Below are 24,234 nucleotides of genomic sequence, written 5' to 3' on the forward strand. Positions count from 1 at the left end.
CAAGGCCAGAACAAAATCAATTATGTCTTTTGTATATATGATAAGTTTTAAACGAAAGCTGTAAAAGTTTTGAATTCATCAGATGTTTGGTGAGCTTTTTGCAAATAATTGAAATAGTGATTTTTTATAAAATGAAAAAATTAATTATCGTTCAGTAATTAAATTCTTCCATTTCAATGAAATGAACAATGATGCCATCCAATTAGAAATGAATTCGGTTCACGACAACCTTGCATCATCGTTAACAACAATAAAATATCAGAAAACTGAATTTAAACGTGCCCGTACGATTGTTCGCTCTTTGATGAAGAGCGTCCGGGTCCGGGTCCTCCAAAATAGGTCACAACTGAATAAAACATTGAAAAAATCTGCGACATTTTGTTGGATGAATAAATTGCGTGAGATGTAGAGTAAGTATGATAAGCATGTCATATTAACATGTATCGAATATTTTACTATAGATGAATATTTGGGTATGAAAAAACTTTCGGGAACATGCATGCTGCGTTTGCTCACGTTTGACCAAAAATAGCAAAGACTTCGTCAATGACAACATTTTCATTGTTTGGAAATGTTTATCTACAATCTAGCTGACTGTGAGCAAGTAAAGTCGAGTAGTGACAATTGATGAAATGTGGATCTATTTTTTCACACCTTATCTGCAGATTAGCTAAAGAATTCAAACCAAATTGATCAAAAACCAGAACTGGGGAGCTTCTAATGCTGAACAGAAATAGCATCCGACTTGTCACAGGGTTTCTCACTGGATATTGCGGCGTAAAAAAGCGTGTATCGAACCTAGGTATTATAAGAGATGATAGCTGCAGATTTTTTTGTTAAGAAGAAGAAACCAGACTCGGACTTCCGTACTTATAACTGTCTATCCACCTAATATGGAATTATGCAACATCTCTCCAAAGGTCATAATGGTATTTTTAACTGCTACTCGTCTACAACCCGTGTACATCCCGTTTTTAAATCTAATCTAATATAATGCACTTCACACCTGAGGAAAAGTTGTGATGTCGTTTGTGTAGTACTTCCAAACGACCACAAACTCAACTATCGACTGAAAAAGTTTTTGTGTCCGTATTTTGGAATGCAAGTGGATTAATTTTTACGAACTATTTGGAAAAAGAAAAAACAATAACATTAAACTACTGTTGCATATTATTGGATTGATAGAATGAGGAAATCAAGAAAGAATGACCATATATGTGGGATGATCGTTTTGGTCGATAACACACTCGCTCACACGTTAATGAAAACTATGGTTTCCTCTAGCTTCCAATAGAATTGAGGATTCTCTACCTCCGTATTCTCTAGATTTGATTCCCAGTGACTATTACTTGTTTGCAAACTTGAAAAGATGGTTCCAGGGAAGAAGAAGATGTGGTGAAATGAGAAACTGAGCTATATTTTGGAAGACTTGATAATGCATATTATTCATATTCATATTTTTATTCATAATCCAAATGTTGAAAGATCGTTACACTCGTGTCGAACTAAAAGGGAACTACATGTATTGAAATATAATATTCCAAAAAACTGCGTTTTTATTATTTAGGCCTGGTATTTATCAATCCAGTTAGTATGTGGTATATGTGTTTACAACATGAAAAAAGAATTATTAAATATTGTATGTGTGCTATTATACAAAACGTAGTTGATACAAAATGAAATATTTTTTCTATAATTGTTGATTTTAAAAAGGCTTTTTCTTAATTGTATTCATAACTTCGTTAAAAACCAACAAATACAAATATTGAGGTGAAGAAATGCATATATTCAACAGGAAATGCAAACATTTAGTGAACAGTAACAGTAACATAGCTGAACACTATTGAAAAGATCTTCTATGTTTTCTCCTAATTATAATAAAATAATGAACTCTGCTAGCTCTCAGACTTTCAGTATGAGCCAGTCAAAGTTGACTAAACCCACGAATAGTTAACATATTTTCGTTTAAGTATAGGGCAAAATATTTGTTTCCTAAACCTTTTGTCTGTGTGGCTAGCCTATAAAACACTAGCTCAGAACATAATAGCGAAAATTTATGCATTTATGCAGACACTTTCCGAGAACGTACGTTGAGATACAAAAGCTTCGAGTAATTCATCATAGGAATACGTGCAAAACCAATAAATTTGTTTGAAAATCAAATCAAATACGGTGATTTATTTCGAACAAAAGCGCCCACAATAAAAAAGCAACAAGCCACAGAATGCATTGTTAAATGTGCAACATATGTTGCGTGCTGCACACTGCATACTGCATGCCGCATGCCTCACGATCCCAACTGAAAACAACAACATTATGCTGAATGTGTGAGTCCTGTAAGCCAGGTTCAGGTTCGAGTGTGTGTCTGCAGAGGTTTTAACAGAATAGTTTGTGTGAATTTGCATTATGTGACCTGCAAATGTGCTTGGGGTAGGGGGAGCCAAAGTAGCTGCGAACGGAAAGACTACAACTAAAGAGCTTGACTCGAGACAAAAGAACTCAATTTCATATGCAAATCGCACGTCACGTCGGTGAGGACTAATAAAAAGTGTTTTGTTCCTTTTAAGCGGTTTTGCCTGCTTGCATTTAGTAGCCTCCATGAAAGCCACATCAAATCCGTACGCTCTGTTTACCTTTTGCAAAATTGTTGCCTTTTGCAACAATGCGTTGCATTCTGCATTCTGTTTTCTGCCTCATTGTTTGGCTGCTAATTTATAATTTCATTTTATTTTTATTGCTCGAATATGATTTGCGGAAGTGGCAGGAGTTAACATAACGTTAAGTCACACTCACACTTGGTGGCACTTTCGTGATAAATGTTCGAAGCCATTGAGATTGAGTCATTTTCATCAAAAACAATAACTAAAAAATGAGAAATGAAAAATGAAAAATGAAAAATGAAAAACGGGAACAACTACATTTGAGGCCGAAGTGATTTTAATAAAATAAAAATAAATCTCAAATGTGCGCTTTACAAATCATAGCTAATCCGATCTTAATCTATAATTTATCGTCTATTCGAACTAATTTAAACTTAGTCAAATGAAATATCAATAAAGCAAGATAAGAGCCTCCTCACAAGCCATGACCACAACGTCAATACCGCTTTCGGCTTGTCATTTTGAGCGCTACATTTTAATTCCATGAATAATGATATTCACGTAAATGGTGTCACCCGAACGGAACTCTAAACAGTTTGGCGTAACTCCATTAGATGCGGTAGTCTATACGCACTTGTTTAGCTCATACTCGCTCGTGGCCAAGTCGGAAGGTAGGTAGGCAGTGGCATACATCCAACCACCGTCTTATTTGGCATGGTGATGAGCTGAACTCTGTTGTAGACCAAACCCCAAAATTTATCAAATACCATCGAGCTGCTGTTGTTTCGGTCCATTGTTCCTCCGATACGAGTTTCTATTTCTCATTCTCTTAATAATATTGTTATTTATGCCGCTTTACGCTATTTAGAGTCTGTTAGCCGCAAGAAATATAGTCGTTGTGAATAGGAAATCGTATTGTTGTCCAAGTGCCAATCGCATTAATAATAATTTTATAATAAATAAATTTTAATAAAACATTTTAATCGGCAACATTAAGTTATGATTTTCTAAATTTTATTGCCTGTGTGGTCTTTTTTGGTTGAAAAACCAAATAATTTCAAGCAATAATGAACGGCAATCGGCAAATGTTTTTAGAATGAAGATAATTTATGTAAATTTTTATGAATCATAATTTATAGTATTAACAAGAGTTTTGCAGGTTCGTTGCAAATATTAACAATAAATTAAATTAATACCTAACTTTGTAGTTCTCCGAGTCAACGAGTCAAGTTTGACATATAATTAAATATTTACGAATCAACAGTTCGATAGGAAACGCTCATATAAACATATATATATATATTAAAATTATTTAAATTTATTTAAAATCAAACGAGAAAAAGCTATTTGATATAGAAAATAAATATATAATAATGAATTTTAACAACAAAAATTAATTTTTTAATAACTTAGCATTTTGGGTTACCAAAAAGCTATTTCTAGTATTGCCAAATATATAACACCCACGAGTAAGGTAAAGATAAGGCGAAGACAGAAAGAGGTTATCTTATCACGAATCCCAATCTCTTTACAGTGTGACCGAAATAATACTTTATAATAAAAAGAAAACCTATACCTTATATATAAGGAGCCATTGAAGGGGAATGCGGAGGCACAATGGTATATTGTTAATATAGGTCTTATGCACTAATGAAATAGATTTTAGAATGAGAACTTTTTTTTAGTTGACAAATATATAACACCCACAAACAATGTAAAGGTAACGAAAAGTAAGGACAAAGAGAGGTTATCCCAAACCACAATTTCTTTGCAGTGTGGTCGAAAAAATACCTCAAAATAAAAAAAAATCCATAGAGTAATGGCTTACCTTATATGTACTATAAAGAAGCAATGAAGAAGAGGCATAGTTGCTTCCCATGTATATTGTTAATATAGTCTTATGCACTTATGAAACAGATTTTAACATGAGAACTTTTTTATTGCCAATCTGCACTTATGAAACAGATTTTAACATGACATCTTTTTTATTGCCAATCTGTACCTGTACACCCACGAGCGGCGTCGACAAGGAAAAGATATAAATATGTTATTCAGTTCCCCGCTTCGTTTAGAGTGTGTTCGAAGTAATATGTCAAAATGAAAAGAAAATCCATACAGTAAGGCTCACCTTACATGTAAAGAACTAAAAGGGTCAAAAACTCCTTAAGTAAGCAGGAACCTTTCTACAGTGTTAACAATAGCTTCAGAACCAGCCTAGTACGCAATAGGGAAAAACAAAGCCTAAGTGACTTCTAGAGAGCCCAAAAAGGCATGCGGCAGTCAAAACGAATTATTGTCCCTAAACATATAAAGGGCGATGATGTTCGAAACTTAAACAGAACGATAAACAATTATTCCACTAGAGCAGTCGCTTTCTGTGAAAACCTCGTGAAATCGTGAAAGCTATTCGCCTTTACTTTATATCGCCTCTAGTTTTGACTTCAGTTTTGACTTTTGATTATTTGATTAATTTGGCTTTTTGGTTTCTTGTATATTATAGATAGTTCATATATTATAGATAGTTATTTTTAAAGAATCATGTTTACGTTAGAATGCTCCTTGTAAATAAAACGGTCTAAAACGTTTTTAAGATTATCATTGATGTTAACAGTATAGTCCAGTATTGACCAGAACTTCCCTTCAAATTTTCCTGCAAGGATATCTAACTAAATGATTTTTTTTTTATTAAATATAAAGGCTTGTTGTTTGTTTTAGTATTTTTTTAACTATATGGATCAACCTCGATGGTAGTCTTTTTCATCATTTTATCACAAATCCTGCATATAATAATATTTCTTTTTTAGAAGTACTTCATCAACCATTTGTAATACGTAACCTAGGCAAGCATTTAACAAACAACAGTTTCATATATTATCAGCTTTTCTATTTCAGTGTTATATGTACTGCATTCTCGCCAATCCAGTTCTCCGTGTGGCTTTGATAGTCTTTAGTAATTATATGAAACCAATATTGTCTTGAGAAGCAACAATTAATGTTGCTTCTCAACAACATTAAAAAAACCTTATTTGCCTACAATGTGTTTTAGTGCTGTAGTAGAGCACTACACTGTTGGAATATGCTTTTCTTAGTGCTTGGTATATATCTAAAAATATATAAAAATGTATATTCATGATAGTTAATAGTTAGATTTGTGCTTAATATAATACAATAGTAATATAAAAGTATATTGTGGATTACCTATATCGTAGTTAGCACTAAATATACTATTTTTAATGATATGTAATGATAGTTTCAATATCTATCTCAATTGCGGTAATAAATGAGGATTGTAATGTTTTTCATTTCTAATTTATTTTGTTTTTGTATGACTTATGTATAGGTATGCATTCTAGTTTTCGGTCTATTATATATTTTAAATATCTTGATTCAACTTGAAGAAATCATTTTTATATACTCAGGAACATAAAAATTGTATAGATGCTCGTATCAGCAAAAAGCGTTTAATCAGTTTAGCCACTTTCGAAATACAAAAACCGTTCCAAGGTAAACAGGACTATTTAGAAATCTATTAGTTCCTATCTAGATTGAAAAATCAATCTGCAAACTCGAAAAGCTCGTCAAACATGACATTAGACACCTTCATACACATTTTTTTAAAAAGATAAAAATTGCACGATAACAAATCCTGTGACTATAGGAATTAGATTATATTTCTCATCCTATTTTAGACCAGCCCTATTCTCGATTTATTTTTTCAGTTAGGTTAATTTTATTATGAAATATTTTTGTTCCATATATAGATATGTTTCATTGGATAGATGAGCGATATAAACTTTTTATCTATCCAGACTTTATACAAAATCTTAAATTACTCACATCGGCGAGAACCTTCTCACCCGGCGGTATCTCGATCGGCTTACAACTCCCAACACCCCTACCTCTGACATAGTGTTACCGATGCGTCACCAGCCCCGTCAATATATGACCTTATACTATATACATTTTTCATCCTCGCTTAATGCATTCTTTACTACAAATAATTACTCTTTAAATATAATTATAAAAACTTTAAAGTAATTTCTTCACAATATCTATTGTTAGTAAAGCTAACAGCACTATCCATTCCTTCAACCCCTGTTTTATGTTCAAATAGTGTCTATAACTCAATTATTAGTTATTATGACAATATAAAGCATTGGACTATAGGATGGCATGAGGCTAAGCTCGACATACCCTGTAATATTCCTTGTAATGCATATTCACTGACGCTTTAGAAAAGACACCAGAACGCCTATGCTGTTTGGGTTCAAACTTGTCCAGAACCAGGTTTAAGCTATTAGGTGCTTCTTTCTTCAACACACTCGGCGATATTTCCAGCATTTTCGTTGGCCAAATTCTTCCGGCTGGTTTTAACATGGCCATCCACTATTACGAGGAATGGTGAACGGTTACAAATGGCTTGTGATTGTGGTATTAAAAAAGGTTTTTTACCTAATTGAGGAGGACTCGTTCGCTATGGCATAGTGTCTCCATTTATTGTTATTTGTCGATACAATTCTTCTCAGATAAGATCTTTTTGTCATTTGCCCCACCAAAAGATCCCAGTTGGAGACACACCATGTTTTTATAGTAAGCATTTTTGACTAATATGTATTTATTTGACAAAAGCACTAAACATTTCCAAAAGACTTTTATTTGAATTCACATTCTTTCTTTCAAAATTTGAAATGTTTCAATATATACATTTAGTATGTACCCAATTTAACTAAATAGTCGTATGAGAAAAAAGCTCAACTAATTTCAGATGCAATAAAATTGAATGTTTTGAGTGACGAACATGAAAGTTCCTCATCTTGCCTACCTACCTAAAAACCGTCTTGCCTACCTAAGCTAGCAATTAGTGAATATACTTAATAGAAGAAAAATATCTAATAAAAATCGTTTTAAATGTAGTACAACATATTAAAGTAGAAATCACAAAGCGTCTGTGTAAATCATTGGAAATAATTGTGGCATAAACGTTTGATAAAAATCACAATCACATCGCTCAGATACGAAACGAAAGGCTTTGATCGACTTAAGAGAAGTGCTTTCAAAGCGCAGAGTGGTCTGCGCTTACTCTGCACCATTCGTATGAGGAAAAAAACTGGAACAATTAGTTACATGATTTATTGTCTAAAATCTTGTGTTCGCACAATCGGAGTGTCTATTCCGGAGATCTTAAGTAGTTCGACTGCCTGCTTCTAAGTCACGCGTTGACATCATTGCGGTCATTACACGCTCCTCGCCTGTCACTAGGCTGCTCAATTTGATAGACGTTGCATTAATTTTACGTTTTTTGTCATCGTTAAATGCTTCCTTTTAAATGACGGCTTGCAAATATCTACGCATTAGTCTCGACTTTATGTGTAAACTTGAACCAATATAAAATAATTGTTTGTCTTCTGACAAAGGAGTGCAGCAGCATGGAAAGGAATAAAATTTATTTTAATTAAGGAAATTGGAGCTGCCGCAGTTACTTTAGTGATTTGTGGTTCTCTATACGGCAGCAAATTAAAATTTTATTGCACCAACCACAAGTAACGATCCTGCAGCAGTCTCATATGAGTGCAGATATAAATCAGTCAACCTAACTTTTGATTTTTAGATACAAATTATTATTTGACATACGGAAAGTCTTAATACTCGTAAAAAATATTCAAACTTTCACTTTTGAAAAAAAAAAATTATTCACACTTCCATGTTATTTTGTACCAGTTATGTTTGCATAATATACTACAATGTGTATATCTATTTTAAAACATCAACTCGTTTCATCCTATCCGTAGATATATAAAGTTAATAGATCATTGTTGCTGTCTTACTCTATTTTTAGAATCACATCCAAACATTGATTGGATAGGATCTATTTGCTGTTTCTACAGCATCCCTCGTAACTAAAATTCACTTTATCCCAAAGTAACTGGGACGATTCACGTGTGCATTAGGTTAGGTTACACCGGCCATCCCTAGGTGATCCACTTACGCATATTGGCCTATTGTATTACCATATATAAAGGAAAACTTATGATTTGAAACTACCTAGAACTTTTAGCGAAGTATAGCATAGGAGGTCTGTTTAGTGGGAGATCTGGTAATTAATAAAGATCCTCAAGAAAGAAGACTCCTAGAGTGTTGAGTCGCCGCCGTACATGATCTGAGCAAAGACAGAGTAGGTGAGAGGTATTCTCATCGTCCTCCAAACAGTTGCAGTAGGTATGATTAAAAGGGTTCCCTAGTTTGCAGTGACCTGTAAATAAACCTACCATAAGACTAATATCTCTACGGGGCATCTCATTGAGAATAATTGAATTCCTTTTAATGAAAAGGAATATAAAAGAATGTATACACTATCTCACAAAGAAAAATTTAACTTTTTAAACTACAATTATTTTAAAATTTAAACTAAAATTAAATTTCTGAAAAACCAAAACGTACCTGGTTGTGACCTTAGATGTTACTTTAATATTTTTTACCCATCTTTCCTCGATCCTCAATGCATCCCTGATAAAAATATCCCTCCCAACTCAAAGGAAAGTTGCCGAAATATGGTATAAATGTTACTAAAAACAGCTGAAGACATTAAATCTTATTGTCCAGTAAGTCTCCTTCCTATTCTCTCAAAAAAGCTTCCGAAACTATTCCTAAAACATCTTATGCCGAAATTTGAGACAAATCGAATATTTCGAAATCACCACTTTGGATTCAGAAGAAAACATTTACTAATTGACCAATTGAGAACTGATTGGGATAGATAAAAAGCTATTTCTTTGCCTTTATGTCATTCTGGAATATAATCCTGAAAGCTATTCTAATTCTTTAATAATCAAATTCTCTATAATATTGAGAAAATTCAGACAATTACTTAACATATTTGTGATAATCACTACACGATCTGAAAAATTATTTGGAATTAAAAGAAATTAATTCTTTTAATTTAAGGTCATGAGGTCAAGCATCTAAATTCAGGATTTCATATTCCTTATAGTATAACACAAACAAGATGACGGATTTTACTTAGTATTTGATTTTCTTGGTTTGATTTTTGTCCACCATGCCAACGAGGCATAATTGACTATAGATTTTATTACTGAGGTATTTTACCAAAGAGGTCTTTACAGGCAAAAAATGTTCCTTTTAACAACTTTTTGGTAACTGTTAGATAGGCCTCCACTAAAATTTTACTCTAAAATAAGCCTCCAGAGTATAGAGTCTTGTTCGTTTATCGTTTTTTAGTGTGGATAAAATATTGAATATAAGCTCTTCAATACTTTGCACAATTTAGATCGGTTTTGTACTTTTTAATCACAATTCACAAATATCTTAAGTTGTTATGAACTTATGATATTGAACTTTATTAGAACACTCTACAACTATATCTTCTTTTACACACAAAACTTAATTTTTATTTTGTATTTGAATGTATAATCATAGCTTCTTTTGAATGGAGTTGTGTCTCTAATTCATTTTTACGCCATGATATTTAACTTCATTAAAAAAGTCCTATTCGATATTAAGTTTACATTTTCTTGGATCGATATTTATTAAGTTTTTTTCTTATTAAGTTTAAGCTCTTTAAGAATATCAACGTAAGTTCTGAAGGTTATTGATGTGTTCAATAATTATCTTGACGGCAATAAAAATAATTGTAATTGTGATTTTAAAAGACTTGAAAGCTTAACAAAATCATGTCGGATTCATATTTAAAATTCTAAAACGACATTTTGATAACCTATATAAAATATTTCTGTAATCCGTGTAATACAAAACCTATACTTATTCCTATTAATCTTAGCTTAGCGTGTAAAGTGCAGATGTGTTACTAACCAAAACGCATTGCAGCATGTCGCGTCTCTTCTGCAAAAAAGTACAAATTCTACACAGTGTCACTTCCAAATTTGGTAAAAAATTATGGTATTTATGAAATCAATAAATAGAAATTCTAAGAAATTATTGCTTCTTCATTCAGCAACGGCAGAAATGCAGCCAACGACATGTATACAACGTCCACAAAGAAATTTATCATTAGCAACATCTCCAGCAACAACAATCAATGACCACTTCTTCTTCTTCTGCTTGTCTTTGCCTTTAATGATACCAGAAACAAACGTTAAAAATGCTTCCACAGACGTGACACACAGACATGACTATTTGTGCTTAATTGATAATTGCAACGCGTATCTATGTAGGTTGACAACGCTCCATGCCTCCATGCCTGAGGCGTGAGTACGTCTCCAAGTGAAGTAAGTGCAAGAACGCTCAAGTGCCATTGTCTTTTTTCTCTTACAATCTCATCAAACGACACTGAACTACTATCAGAGAGAATATCTATCTTTCGCTTAATACTTCTTACTGAAGTATGAAATTTGATTTCTCCTATTGAATTTTAATTTTACTGAAATCAGAAGGCATTTAGTAAAGGCATTAAACGTTTTTCTTAAATTCATTTTTTTGGAACAGTCTTTATAATGAAACTTCACAAAGATATTTTTCAAATTTCACTGCCCCATATTAATTATATATATGTATATACATATATAAGGAATTGTCTTTAATTGCTTATCACTGATACCTGAAAATTTTTTAATAAGGAACCTAATAGTCTTCAAATTATCGATCATCAATTAACCAAGTGACACATTCCCATTCATCTTATTTTCATCCACATTCTGTGTAGTGTCAACAGACTACTTTATGGTGCCATAAGGAAAATATGTTTTATTTATTACTTTATTAATTCAAACAAGCATTAACATGGAATCCTCAAGAAAGCAGAAGACCTGGCAGGCCCAAGCAAACGTGGAAGCGAACTCTAGAGAAAAAAATCCATCAAAGCAGAAAAACCCTGGGAAGAAATCGTGACAGTTGGAAAAAGTTCGTTATGACCCATGAGAACGTACTGGAATGAAGAAGACTTTATTAATTACTAAATCTTCTCCTATAACACAGACTAGCAATAAGCTATTAAATCTTAATTACTACAAAATCTATATAATAAATTATAATATATTTTATACAGAGAAATTTCTTAGTTAAAATAAAATAAGCAACCCTTGTAAATGGACTTTACGGCATAACGTAAGCTAAAATACTTAAGGGAGAGTTTACTTTCTTACTAACTTAGTTGGCTATTACAAACATAAATCGTTCTTTATCAGCGCCAGTAGCCTACTACAACCAGCCTGACTAGTGACACTAGTTAATAGTACTGAGTAACTTCATATTGTTGGTCACCTGATTCTACCACCGAAGATGCGACCGTCCTCCATCGCGTTTTTCGATACACAAACAAATACCAAATCAAGCATATTTCTAGTCGGAACATTTTACTCCATGCGCACGACATGAGACCACTTCGATTAATAAGCTTTTGCTTTCAAATTGGTTTGCCCTAGAGCAGTGGTTCTCAACCGGTAGTCCACGGACTACCTGTGGTCCCCGAGATGGTTTATAATGGTCCGTGAATCAAATTTAACAAATAAAGATACATAGCTTGTAGTTTGTCCACTGAAACCTCGCTTATTAGAAAATAAACATAAAAAATTTCTAAGTAATTACATACCTATTTTATAGCCTATAGGTATACCGCATAGGTATACGTATTATTATACCTATGCGTTTATATAATTCGTTATACATTACACCAAAATTACATAAAGAATCATACAGTTTATTATTCTTAAACTTTGTGGTCTCTACGAAAAACAAAAACATCATAGTGGTCCTCGATTAAAAAAAGGTTGGGAGCCACTGGCCTGGACACTATAGCCCTACTGTTTCCTCGAAGACGAAAGTCCTCAAAAGGAAAGCATTATGATAATCCTGGAGTGCAGGTGTATCTCATATAAGTTGATAAATTTGATAAAATTTCTTTATTGGGGTGCATACTATTGAGCCCTTTATGCGGCATACACTAACAGGCAACTAGAAGTAAGATGAGAAATGAGGTGATACTGTATTCTGTATCATGACGCAACAGCATTTATTAGAATATCAATTGGGAATGTACAGAGAACACAGCATTACCCTACTTCTCATATTAATACGGGTTATCATAGTGAAAGGCAGGGTATTACGCCTTTCGTCTAAGGATAGAGAATACAGCATCACTTCAATTCTCATCTTACTACGAGTTATCATAGTGAAAAGCAGAGTATTACGTTCAGCTAACATAACATACATGATTATCTGAAGTACATAGATGAAATCTTACTGATATCCCGCCACTCCATTTAGATTTAGGAATCTTTAGAAAAAACTGAAACTCAAATGCAAGCCCATGGACTAATGAATGTCGCTGTAATAAGATCATTGTGACTAAATAGTACAGATTATCATATATCAAAGTAAGTGTCTTGATGTTTCCTATCTTTGGTGCAACAGTAACCTCAACTTAAATAAAGACGTCAACCAATGTAACATATAAATCAGATTAATAGCCCAATCAAACAGCACCCTTAATTATAATTATAATATATGGCTTATATTTCAATGAATATTTCAAAAAACTCTGGTTAGGTGAAAGAGGCAACTCTATAAACCGGAGATCACATAAACCTAAATAATGTGATTCCACTGTTGAGACGGTAGCCGTGTCAGGCTTGAATAACCTTAAAGGTATAGCTTGTAAACATTTATTCCATGAACAGCGTCATTTGGAAAAGGTTTAATTCCACCATTCAAGTAGGTGATGCCAAATAAGTCTATGAACTTGACTATTTCATATATTTTAAAGGCTTACAAACTTCTCTATCATTAATGTAAGCAAGAAGCTGCGAAGATTTTGAATCTTCTCCCAACCAATGATAGGCATTGATATATAAGTTGGAGTACAGTTTGGTTCTCATCCACAAAGCCGTAGACAACAAAAAAATCGTTTGAGGGCAAACTCAGTCGTTTTGTATTCCTTTGTAATAAGCAATGACCTGTCAAAACCGATGCCTTTATACTAAATCGGTTCCGCTTTAATACAAACAGCAAATTAGTATGCATTTTGTTCAAAATCGACCAAGTGAGTCCTCTGATCTAGTAAGAATCTTTATTTACCCACCAATTCCACCAATTGAAATACATATGTATGTCAATAAATCCGGTGTTATTGTTGTTATAGATTCACTGTTTCACTAGATTTATTGCTATTTGAACGCAAAGTTGTGTTTTTTCTTTCACTAAAAGTATGCTATAAAAGTTGTAAATGGTTTGTGGGTGTGTACATTATATAAAATTAAGAGAAATAAGAAAAAAACAAAACTCCACGTTTCGTTAAAAACTTAAAAAAGCCTTTGGCTTTATCCGCAGAACCACAAAACCGGTAAAAGTCGTTAGAGGTCAGACCAAGTCGTATTATATGACATCCTAATGCGCAGCGACCTGTCGGCAGAGGTATCATAGTACTGAGTTTCGCTTTAGTTGAAAAAGCTGATTTCTACAAATCATGGAGATCTGCAATCATAGCACTTTGCCCAAAAAGATTCTTCAAGTCTTTATTAATAACAACCTATGCTATATAAAGCCTACAAATCTTTAACAACAGCAATTTATCCTATTAAAACTCTGCAAGTCTTTATCATTGATCTGGATTATATATACATATATATAACTAATAAAAGTCCTACATATATTTTTTTTTAATGTTGGTAATACTGTCTATTATAATAAATTAAAACAATTTTGTTTTTGTTTCTCTTAAAATTATTTAATATACAAACTAGTACCCATTTTAATATATATATGACACAAATCAATTAAAATTTTATTGCAAAAATTTCGAGCAAAAAATCCTTTTTAAAATTTTTCATAGTATACTTTTAGTATGAGCAAAAATACAACCCTGCGTTTCTTTGAGCTCACCACTTTCAAAAATCTTTCAAAAGATATTTCATATTCTGATAGAAAAGAGCTTTCTGTTTTTCAAAAGACGAAACGAAAGATGTGTTTTTCGTCTACAAAATTTTCTTTATATAAAAATAATAAATAAATATTAATTTATTAATTAATTAAAATTTGTAAAAATAAAAGAAATAATTTTCAACTTCATTTTTAATACGGCGTTCGACTCATCAACGTAATCAATACGTCTTTATTAAAATCTTAAAAAATATATTTAATATATCTATGTATAATTTATAAATTTTTAGGCATATAAATTTTAATATTTATATATCTTTATATATATATAGTTTTTTGCTATAATTTTATAACTATTTTTTTTTTTTTTGTGGCGTCACTGCTGTGCTTAATGCATTAATTACTGTTACCATTTCTTACATGACATCAATTAAATTTGAGGGTTTTTTAATAAATATTTATTTATGTACAAGTAATAATAATGAAATAAATGAAATATACATCTTACGGCATTCCATTACTTTTGTATTTAAATAAAATTTTTGAATTGCATGCAGTACCGATTAACAGCTGTTTTTGATTTCCCCACAAAAGCAACAGCACAAAACAGCTGTCTTCCACGAATTATAAATCATAAAATTCTTTTAAAAAATAGTCCTTCATTCTATCTGCCAAGCATGTTTCGCAAGGCTCTTAACCAGCCGGAATTGCCCTGTAGATCTAGCATTTCAACAAAATGTAGTATTCCAACGAATCTAGTACTGCAATAAATTCATTGTTTTCCATGCATTCCAATTAATGTCATTTTTTAGCAGAAATTACATTAATTATAATTAATTAGACAACTTGAACAGGTTCTTGTTGGTATTCTGTCAAAAACAATACCTATAATAAACTTCTGCTCTAGAACTAGGCAACCGCAAGTTTTTGAAAACCATGTCGCTAAAATAATATTAGGCAGACCTACCTCCGAGGTCACCGAAAATTCTGTGCTCCAAACATTATCTGGAACACTCGTAAACAAATCAAAACAAAGTTACGACTTTATGGTAAAAGCTAGAATGAAGTTAAAGAATGGACTTTACTTGGACTTGAATGGAAACTATTGTTTATATTTTACCATTTTACCTAACGCAATATTATTTTCTGTCTTTATCTTTTCGTAGTACATAGTTTATATAGTTTCATAAATAAAGATAAACTTGAAGCTTGCGAAAACTTTGACAAAGTTATATCTTATAATCTGGTTAATCTTTTATAAATAGCAATAAAATGATTTCGAAGACTGTATTCTTAAAAGACTGCTGCCATCAAAATACTGTATCAGTTCTTTATTCAACCAGAAAAAAAAAACATTTTGAGGTCATCCTTTATATGTTCCAAACATGAAGACATCATCTTATTTTCACGTCATAAGAATATAATATATATTCTTACATCACAAGAATGCGATGTATATTCTTACACTATAAGAATATGATCTATATTCTTACATCAAGATAATGCCCTGTGTCATTAGTTAGTGATAATGATAATTAAATTGTACTGGTACGTAAGATTCGTCGTGGATTTATAAGAGTCTGAATTTTCAACTGGATTGTAGTGACACTATTCCATGTTTTACTTCCACAAAATAGATCTGTTTTTATGTTCTTATTGGATGTGCACAGTTTTGTAGAGGTAGACTAGTGTTGAGTGGTTGGGATCTAATAGATTGTCCAAATAATTCATTGTCCAGAACTTCATACAATTTCCTGCTGCACTAAACTACATGTAGCAATCTAATAATATTTATAATTGTCTTTAACATTATATTGTAGAATAAATATTATACATTAAAATAATATAATAAACGAAGCACATACAGTAATGCACAGGAATATATGCATATATATATGAATATAATTTTATTATAGCTTTTCTTTTTAAAGACAATTAAATACTTTAATCCCAACCACTCTATCGACCTTTAGCCATTAATTAAATATAAAAATACAAAACCATAAATTATAAAAATCTAAATCTTAGTTCCAAGAATGGCAGAGTCTAGGTCCCGAAGCCATACGTTACCGACGACGACCAAGTGCCGTTCAATAGCTCTAGCTCAAAGGGACTTCACAGACGTGGAACCTGCTTGTGAAGTACAGATTACAACAAGAACATAAAAATCTAAAAGTTAAAATAATTAAAATATAACTAAATTATTTTGTAGGGCTTTATTAAAATTTTAATCAAAATATGTATGCATACGTCATTGACAATTGAAAAACACTCAAGACAAACAATGTAAATGTAACAATATAATTTCATTTTTTTTTAAATAATGACAAATTTCTAATGAATTTAAATTAACTGATTATAAAATTAACTGGTTATTGTAAAATTAACGTTACAAAATTATATTTAATTAACGCCAAAACATATATATAAAAGTAATAACCGCCAAAACAATAAACGTGATGAATAAGTTGCGGCGAATGTGGTACTTCCTATCTACTGCTCTAAAAAGTTCCGCAAGTTGTGCCATGATCGAAGGACGTCTGCGTTTGTCGTGCACCAGTGACTTACGTGGACGTGGAGTTAAATTTTCCGCCATACCACCACTGTACTTGCCGCCACCAATGCGATCCATATGTGGAGACTTCAAACGATCCAAAGTACGTGCAAAGTTACTTAAAAACGGCGTGTCGTATGCATCCGTATCTGTATCATCGCTCTGCTCATTATAATAAGCGTTAGTTTTTCCTGCCAATAACGACGGAGTACCACCTAAAAAATGTGCAGAACCAAGGCTTAAAGGCGAAGCATATTTTGAAGCGTAGCCGGTAGTTGTGCTCACAGGTTGTGAGTATTTCAAATCTCCAACTGGAATGTATTGATGTTGTTTGGCTTTGTTAGTTGGTTCCTTAAATAGGCTTCCTGGCTCAAATTGTTTTTTCTCAACTTTCGAGTAGACATCAGTATGTTGGTGTGAAACTGGCGCTGATGACATAATTGGTTCTTCCTGTATTGGCTGTACATTACCATCAAAGGAAACAGTAACAACACTTGATTTCGAAAGAGAAACGGAACGTGTTGAACGTTGACGCACAATAGGCTCAACTTGTTCTTGTTCTTCGATGATAGTGTCAACATCTTTTTTAGCTGCTGCTGCTGCTACTGCTACGGGCACAGGAATGTTGCTCTTAGTAACAGACACTGAACGTGTGGTACGCCCGCGTACCGGTACACCACGTTCAACTGCTTCTGCTTGTGCTGTCGCCTTTACTAAATCCATGTCATCGTCACTTTCAATGGCAATTGTATCAATTACGGTTACTGGCGACACTTTTTGTACGCTAGCTTCGCGTTTTTTAGTAACCGCGATTGCAGCTGTGGATTGTTCTGCACCATCGATAGTTTCATCACTACCAAAGGGTTTAGTAACGGCAATTGTACGTCTGTTAGCACGCTTAGATTTATCCTCTACCACTTTATCAGCAACTTTTGGTGCTTCGAAGTACCGTTTGTTTTGCTTGGTAGGCGTGTCCGGCTTAGTTCCACTTAAAATGGCACGCAACTTCTTGGTAAGTATACTTCGGCTTGCATCAGTTACTGGAATATTCTTCATGCCATTCTCAACACACTTACTATGCAGTTCAGCATTACTTAATTTGTCCAAATCGTCAACCTCGCTAGACATTTTATCACAACTCACAAAATTTTTGCCGTTTGAAGAAGAGTCAATTGCGCGTTTAAAGCGCTTCGTTAAAAAAGGATTCGTTCCATTAGTTGAAGTTGCCACTTAGTTTCAATTAAGCTTTGCTGTTCAATAATAATTTAAAGTTTATAAATATAACGTTTCTTTGCAAATATATGATAATTTGCGGTGTGTGAGTTCGAATAAATTAATAGTAAATTGAGGGAAAATTGATACTTACTAGAATTTCGAGTAGGGTAAATTAGATAAAAATTAGGTAAATTAGGTTTTACCATTGTGAAAATTTTATAAAATGTTTAATAAATATATAAATAAATTTGAAAACTTTTGATCAAAAATAATAAATAAGTGAAGAAATAAATAAATAAATGTTAACATAAGTGCAGTGCTAAAAATCCCAAGAAAATTTCAATTTACTTTACTCACTTTACTCGAACACGCACACGACCTTTATATACTTTTATATACATATAATGGACACAAATTTATAATTTAATCTGATAAAAGCTCATAAAAAAGCAAATAATTAATTTGTTAAATTTCAAAGAGAAAAATTCCATTAATTCGTAGTAAATAAATATATCAAAAATAATCATTCTACTTTTTATTAAATCAAACTAAAAATAGCATAACTTACCTGTTTCGCTAATATTTATTTTCTTAAGTCCAGACTATAATGACGTCTTCTATCTCTTAAATATATAACTTAAGTAGCTTCTAACTACTTATTTCTGTGCCTGATATTCATAAAATTTTATTTTAGTATTGAAGTTGTTATATGAAATAAAACAGGGTTGAAATAAAACACCAGTATCACTATGATATCAAAAGAAAAAATAATAAACAACCAAAGTAACTAAAAACTTTATGCTGTCAAAACTATTTCTAAAGAATATATTTCCAGCGCTATGTAATATATCATTATGCAAATACAATATAATGTTGAATATTGGCTGCTGAAAAAGTATGTATTCATATATAAGCGAATATAAGTATGTATATAGTATGTAGGAAAAATATTGACATCGCGCATATAATCTTAATATGTAAATAAGTTAAATGTCATTTAAGTACTAATTTTTGAGTTATGTTGTAAAAAATCAGCTGATCTGCTATACTGTATGAATAACGTTCCATAATTTGTGCCAGAGTAGAATAATGGGAAAACGTGAGAGCAAATTGAGTTTTGATTTTTGACGTTAAGGTAATACGGCGTTTACATTGGCCGAAAATGGCTCATTTTGGTCAAAAATCGAAAATGAGTATCGAATGGCTCATTCTTGCATATAAAATTTCAAGCACAAAAATGAGCAATTTTCTCACATTCTGTATGAATGACGTTCGAATGCATTTCACATACGTTCCAAATGCAAAGGAATCCATTGAACATACCCTAAATGAAAGCTCTTCATGGCATTTTGACAGTTTGAAAAAGCTGTTTTTAACATATTTACAAAAAAAGGTAAACAAATGTTTGGTGGTTGCATTTTCTTGAAAACGATGCACTGCTTTTTAGAACTTTTATTTCCCAAAAAGTAATTAATCGAAGTTAAAAATATGTTTTAAGTTTCTAATGTAAGGTTTGAAGGCATATTTAACCTTCATGCAACATTTTTTTGGCACGGGCCAAAAATCAAATCAACATGCAAGTTGAAAAATCAGCTGTTGAAATGAGAACAAATGAAATAGAACGAATGTAAACACTTTCAAATGGCTCATTCAAAATGAGCCATTTTCGGCCAATGTAAACGCCGTATAAGAGAAATCTTATATCAGATACAAACATTAAGCAATTGTATGGCATTTCTCTGTGCGCGAAATATTTTATGATCGATGTGAACATATTTTGTTTATATTTCAATGTGTTTATATGCGGTTATTTTTGTTTTTAAAATATACTAACTTTTATTTCGAAAGTTTTTTTGTGTATCTCTACACGTGCTTCGGCAAATTCGCTTTTGCCTTCATCAAGAGAATTCCTAAGGCAAAAGCGATTTGCCGAAACACGTGTAGAGATACACAAAAGAACGACTCAAAAATTAAAACAAAAATAGATCGTAACTAATCACTTTTACTGCATTCTGCTCTTTTCATTTTTTATATTCGTTACATCCGTTCAGCCTCATGAGCTGCAGCCTCATGTGTTGCATTTTTACAATACATACTTTTGTAATTTTTGCGTTCCAAATGAGAGAAATTCTAAGTTGTGCCGATAATGTAGTGATGTGTCGATAGGTGTTGATAAATGGCTAAATGTGTGCAGTGTAAAAAATCCCAAAAAATCTCCCATTTGGTTTAGCATCAACTTAGCCTAACTCGCACACGTCCTTAATAAACTAAATATAACAAACCAACCCAATACAATTATGAAATGACCGATTTTCAAATATAACTCTAAATAAATATTTTATATGTTTATAGAAATGTGTTGTACATATATGTATTTCACAATACTGCGTAAATATTTACTAAGTGCTTTAGTTCTCAAATATTCTTGTTAAATATTTGATATGGTACCTTCATTGTGGAACTTAACGAAATTATTTCGATGTAAAGTGAGACTCGCAATTTGGGTGTTCAATTGAACATACCTAAACCGAACAGCTGATTTTGCCATTGTTGTGTTGAAAATTTTGTGACTCAAACCTTACAATAAACAAAAGTTTTATTAAAATAAATTAAACACTAGCAATCACTGCACAAGATGGATATTAGTAAAGTTAATAATCAGAAAAAGCTCGAACTTTGTCGTGCATATTTTCGAGGTAAAACGAAATCAAATAAAATTTGTTTTAGGAATAGAAAGTTAATATTTTATAATTTATATAAAAATGCAAAAACTTTTAAATTTCAGCTGGTTTTGCTTTATTGCCTTTCGTATGGGCCATTAATGCATATTGGTTTTTTGCGGAAGCTTTTCGTAAACCGCCTTTTCTAGAGCAGCAGCAAATAAAGAAATGTAAGTGCCGGACAAAAATTTTCTGGATTTTTAAAAAATATAATAAATGTTAAACTTTACAGATGTTATTTACTCAGCATTTGGCACATTTCTCTGGTTAATAGCGTTAAGCATTTGGGTAACAATTTTCCAAATAAAACGTGCTGAATGGGGCGCGTATGGTGACTATATCAGTTTTATAATACCGCAAGGAAGGGCGTAAACTTTTTTCTTACAAAAAATAACTTAAGTACTAAAACCATCTTTAATTAGCATTAAAAAAATTTAATCATTATAAACATTTATATATTTTAACATATATATTTTCCATTGTAAACATTCTAAACAATATTAAAAAAAATTTATTGACTAACTTTAAGCCACTTCATTTTCTGTTTGTGTGCCTGATTGGAGTTCCTTAAGTTTACCTTCGAAGAATGATTTTCTTAATGTAAGCGGGATTGTTTTCTGTCTTATTAAGTAGTTTTCGTTGCCTTTGGCTGTGTATTGGTCATTATTGAGTAGTGCGCGTAATGCCATGTTACGTTTTAAAAGCTTCTCATAGTAGGTCGTTCCGACTTCCACAAAGTCTGGTCCTAGCTCACATAGTTTCTTATCAATATCAGCATCGTAGGTTACTTGGTTGAAATCTTTCATAAAAGACCACGACCCAAGACCGAACAAACCCAAAATGGAATACATTACCAAACGCAACTTAAAAATATTTTTGTTAATTTTTTTTAATTTAATTAATTTTTTTTAATTTAATAGCGTTTAACTTACCGCCAATGGTCGGGCATAAAAATTGTTTCTTAAATTTACATAATTTCCGACTGCATACATGCCAATAAACGTGATTGAAGGAAATATCGAGTTCATCAGGATTTTATGTGTCTGTAGCTGAAGAATTGATTTACAGAAACTAAAAATCTGCTCCTGTTCTGTTAGCACAATAGATTCTTCGAGTAGTTTCCCACTTTCCGAATTCCAGTTGATCTCTTTATCACGAAAACGTATCTCACTGCGTTTGATATCATTTGGACTGGCATAAGAGTAATTGACGGGAATACCAAACTCAGAACCAAAACGATATTTTATGCTACCTAAAAAATAGGATTGTTTATAGATGCTTAAAAGTATTGTAGATTCTGTAATGCACCTGCTTGAAATAAATCAAAACCGACCACAGTGAAGGGTCTGATAATTAACCGTTCATACCGACGTAATTGTAATATGTCCATTGCTTTCTCGAGGCGCTGCTTAACATTCTCTGGCACTTCCCGTGGTATACCATTTCTGTAAATATATAAATCTTTAAAAATTTGTTCCAATTGTTCGAATATTGTACATTGATTTACTGATAGCTCTGCACAAAATCTTTGTAATAACCGAGTCCAAACGTGTGTGGCAAAAAGTTTCCCATAAATAGCGAAACGGCTGTTGCTCCAGACACGATTAACGTCGTTTGACGTCCCCTTTTCGTCACGAAAAACTCAAAGAAGCTTCTTTTTTTGGGTTGATTCATTGTTAAATTTTTATTCATTTTTTTAAAACTGTGCTTTTAATTTATTAAAAGTAATATTAATTGTATTATATTTGCTTTTTATCTTCGCAGCGCTGTTTTGTAACAACAGCTGATATTTAGCCGGATAGTCGCTGCGAGTCTCGAATTGCATAATTGACACCAATGACATTAAGCTATGTTCCTTGTGTTTTGTTTTTATTTTGAAAATGTATTAAAAATTTATTATGAACGTTGTTTTTATATTTAATTATATATTATTAAGTTAAAAGCTAAAATAAGTTATAATAGCTGTTGTCTGTATTCAAGTTGATGTTGTCTGTATTTAGGACGTGTGCGAGTTAGGCTGACTTGATGCTAAACCAAATGGGAGATTTTTTGCACTACACACAGCCATTTATTAACACGTATCGATACATCACTAAATTATTGGCACAACTTAGAATTTCCCTCTTTTAGAACGCAACTTAGCCTAACTCGCACACGACCTTAGCCTAACTCGCACACGTCCTTAAGGAACCTATCATTTTTTGTAGTCCATACTTGACCCGAGTTTGATATTATAAATCTTTTTTCCCATTGACCCATTATTATACAGATCAAAAATTAATATAATATTTTTAAAATTAAGTATATATATATATATATATTAATAATGATAATACTAATAATTGAAGTAATATAATTAATAGAAATAACTACGTTGTTCTTAAAGTTTCAACAGAACCAATAATGTCGAATAATTTTGTTAAATAATAAATTTCACACATTTTTTTATTTACATTAATACATTTCTTTATTATTACTAGGCCAAGGTAACGATATCGTTCCATGAGTAATTTAAATTCTTCAATTTGCGTGCCATTGTTCTCCTGCAAATCATGGTCGACGCTCTGGGGCGCCTAGTACTTTGCGGTTTCTACCTCAGTGCTTGTCTAGTAATATTGTTATTTGATCTTTTCAAATGTGCCCTATGCATTTCACAACCTTTTTCCTTTTTTGAATTTCACAACATAATTGAGCTTCTCCTTATAATCTGAAAATTTGTAGAGACAATTAGAACAAATGAAAGATAGTACGTTTATTATCTTACAAGCCTGGGTTTTATTGGTACTTCTTCTCATAATAAAATTTATAAAGATCCATGGGTGCACTGTCAAGAAAACATTCTATTGAATGTGGGATCATTATAAAGACAATAAGTGTCGGACGCAAGAAAAATTTCTTTAACAATGGTTTATTATGTTATATAACAATATCAATGAGAGGTTTCTGGTAATAAAAACGTGGTTTTGAAAACGACTCTAATTCGATATGACGACAATGTGATTAGCCCTTGTCGATATTCGATTCCACTATTATTAGTTCCGTTGCAATAACCTTCTATGTATGCATAACACAAAGGATGGAGTCTATGGATGCATAGCGGGAAAGTGTTGACTGTTGAAGAGCTTTGATGATTTCTCCCCATGTGGGACTCTAAAGACGCATTGAGAGTATATCTTTAATAAGACAAAATTCCGCATAAAAATAGTAAGCACACGATGTTAGACAGCTTAAATGATAAAACTAAAAGTTATTCCAGTGTATATGACAGAGCTGGGTTTTCATAACAGACATTATCAAA

At 32.2% G+C, this 24,234-nt stretch overlaps 3 protein-coding genes across 3 annotated transcripts; 1 reads left to right on the forward strand and 2 right to left on the reverse strand.

The window, feature by feature from the left end:
* Positions 1–16,810: 16,810 nt before the first annotated feature.
* Positions 16,811–18,890, reverse strand: LOC119683912 (otefin-like). Its single transcript, XM_038097799.1, has 2 exons — positions 18,785–18,890; positions 16,811–18,251 (listed from the first exon to the last, which is right to left on the reverse strand). Exon 2 carries the CDS (start codon positions 18,127–18,129, stop codon positions 16,855–16,857), a length of 1,275 nt encoding a protein of 424 aa, XP_037953727.1. The 5' UTR covers positions 18,130–18,251; positions 18,785–18,890; the 3' UTR covers positions 16,811–16,854.
* Positions 18,891–20,740: 1,850 nt separating this feature from the next.
* LOC119683383 (gamma-secretase subunit pen-2) lies at positions 20,741–21,357 on the forward strand. Its single transcript, XM_038097044.1, has 3 exons — positions 20,741–20,912; positions 21,002–21,106; positions 21,169–21,357. Exons 1-3 carry the CDS (start codon positions 20,852–20,854, stop codon positions 21,306–21,308), a joined length of 306 nt encoding a protein of 101 aa, XP_037952972.1. The 5' UTR covers positions 20,741–20,851; the 3' UTR covers positions 21,309–21,357.
* A 43-nt stretch (positions 21,358–21,400) lies between these two features.
* Positions 21,401–22,666, reverse strand: LOC119680842 (transmembrane protein 177-like). Its single transcript, XM_038093840.1, has 4 exons — positions 22,444–22,666; positions 22,245–22,381; positions 21,869–22,188; positions 21,401–21,799 (listed from the first exon to the last, which is right to left on the reverse strand). Exons 1-4 carry the CDS (start codon positions 22,626–22,628, stop codon positions 21,461–21,463), a joined length of 981 nt encoding a protein of 326 aa, XP_037949768.1. The 5' UTR covers positions 22,629–22,666; the 3' UTR covers positions 21,401–21,460.
* Positions 22,667–24,234: the final 1,568 nt, after the last annotated feature.

The sequence above is a fragment of the Teleopsis dalmanni genome, chromosome 2 (assembly GCF_002237135.1).
Source record: "Teleopsis dalmanni isolate 2A chromosome 2, ASM223713v2, whole genome shotgun sequence".
Taxonomy (NCBI): Eukaryota; Metazoa; Arthropoda; class Insecta; order Diptera; family Diopsidae; genus Teleopsis; species Teleopsis dalmanni.

Bases quoted from the DNA above. Each gene is read 5' to 3' on its own strand.
- LOC119680842 (XM_038093840.1), bottom strand. From the start codon at position 22,628: ATGAATAAAAATTTAACAATGAATCAACCCAAAAAAAGAAGCTTCTTT. The intron at 22,189-22,244 runs GTGCATTACAGA...CCTATTTTTTAG, and splicing joins TTTTGATTTATTTCAAGCAG to GTAGCATAAAATATCGTTTT. The intron at 21,800-21,868 runs GTAAGTTAAACG...AATATTTTTAAG, and splicing joins TTTATGCCCGACCATTGGCG to TTGCGTTTGGTAATGTATTC.
- LOC119683912 (XM_038097799.1), bottom strand. From the start codon at position 18,129: ATGTCTAGCGAGGTTGACGATTTGGACAAATTAAGTAATGCTGAACTG.
- LOC119683383 (XM_038097044.1), top strand. From the start codon at position 20,852: ATGGATATTAGTAAAGTTAATAATCAGAAAAAGCTCGAACTTTGTCGT. The intron at 20,913-21,001 runs GTAAAACGAAAT...TTTAAATTTCAG, and splicing joins TTGTCGTGCATATTTTCGAG to CTGGTTTTGCTTTATTGCCT. The intron at 21,107-21,168 runs GTAAGTGCCGGA...TAAACTTTACAG, and splicing joins GCAGCAGCAAATAAAGAAAT to ATGTTATTTACTCAGCATTT.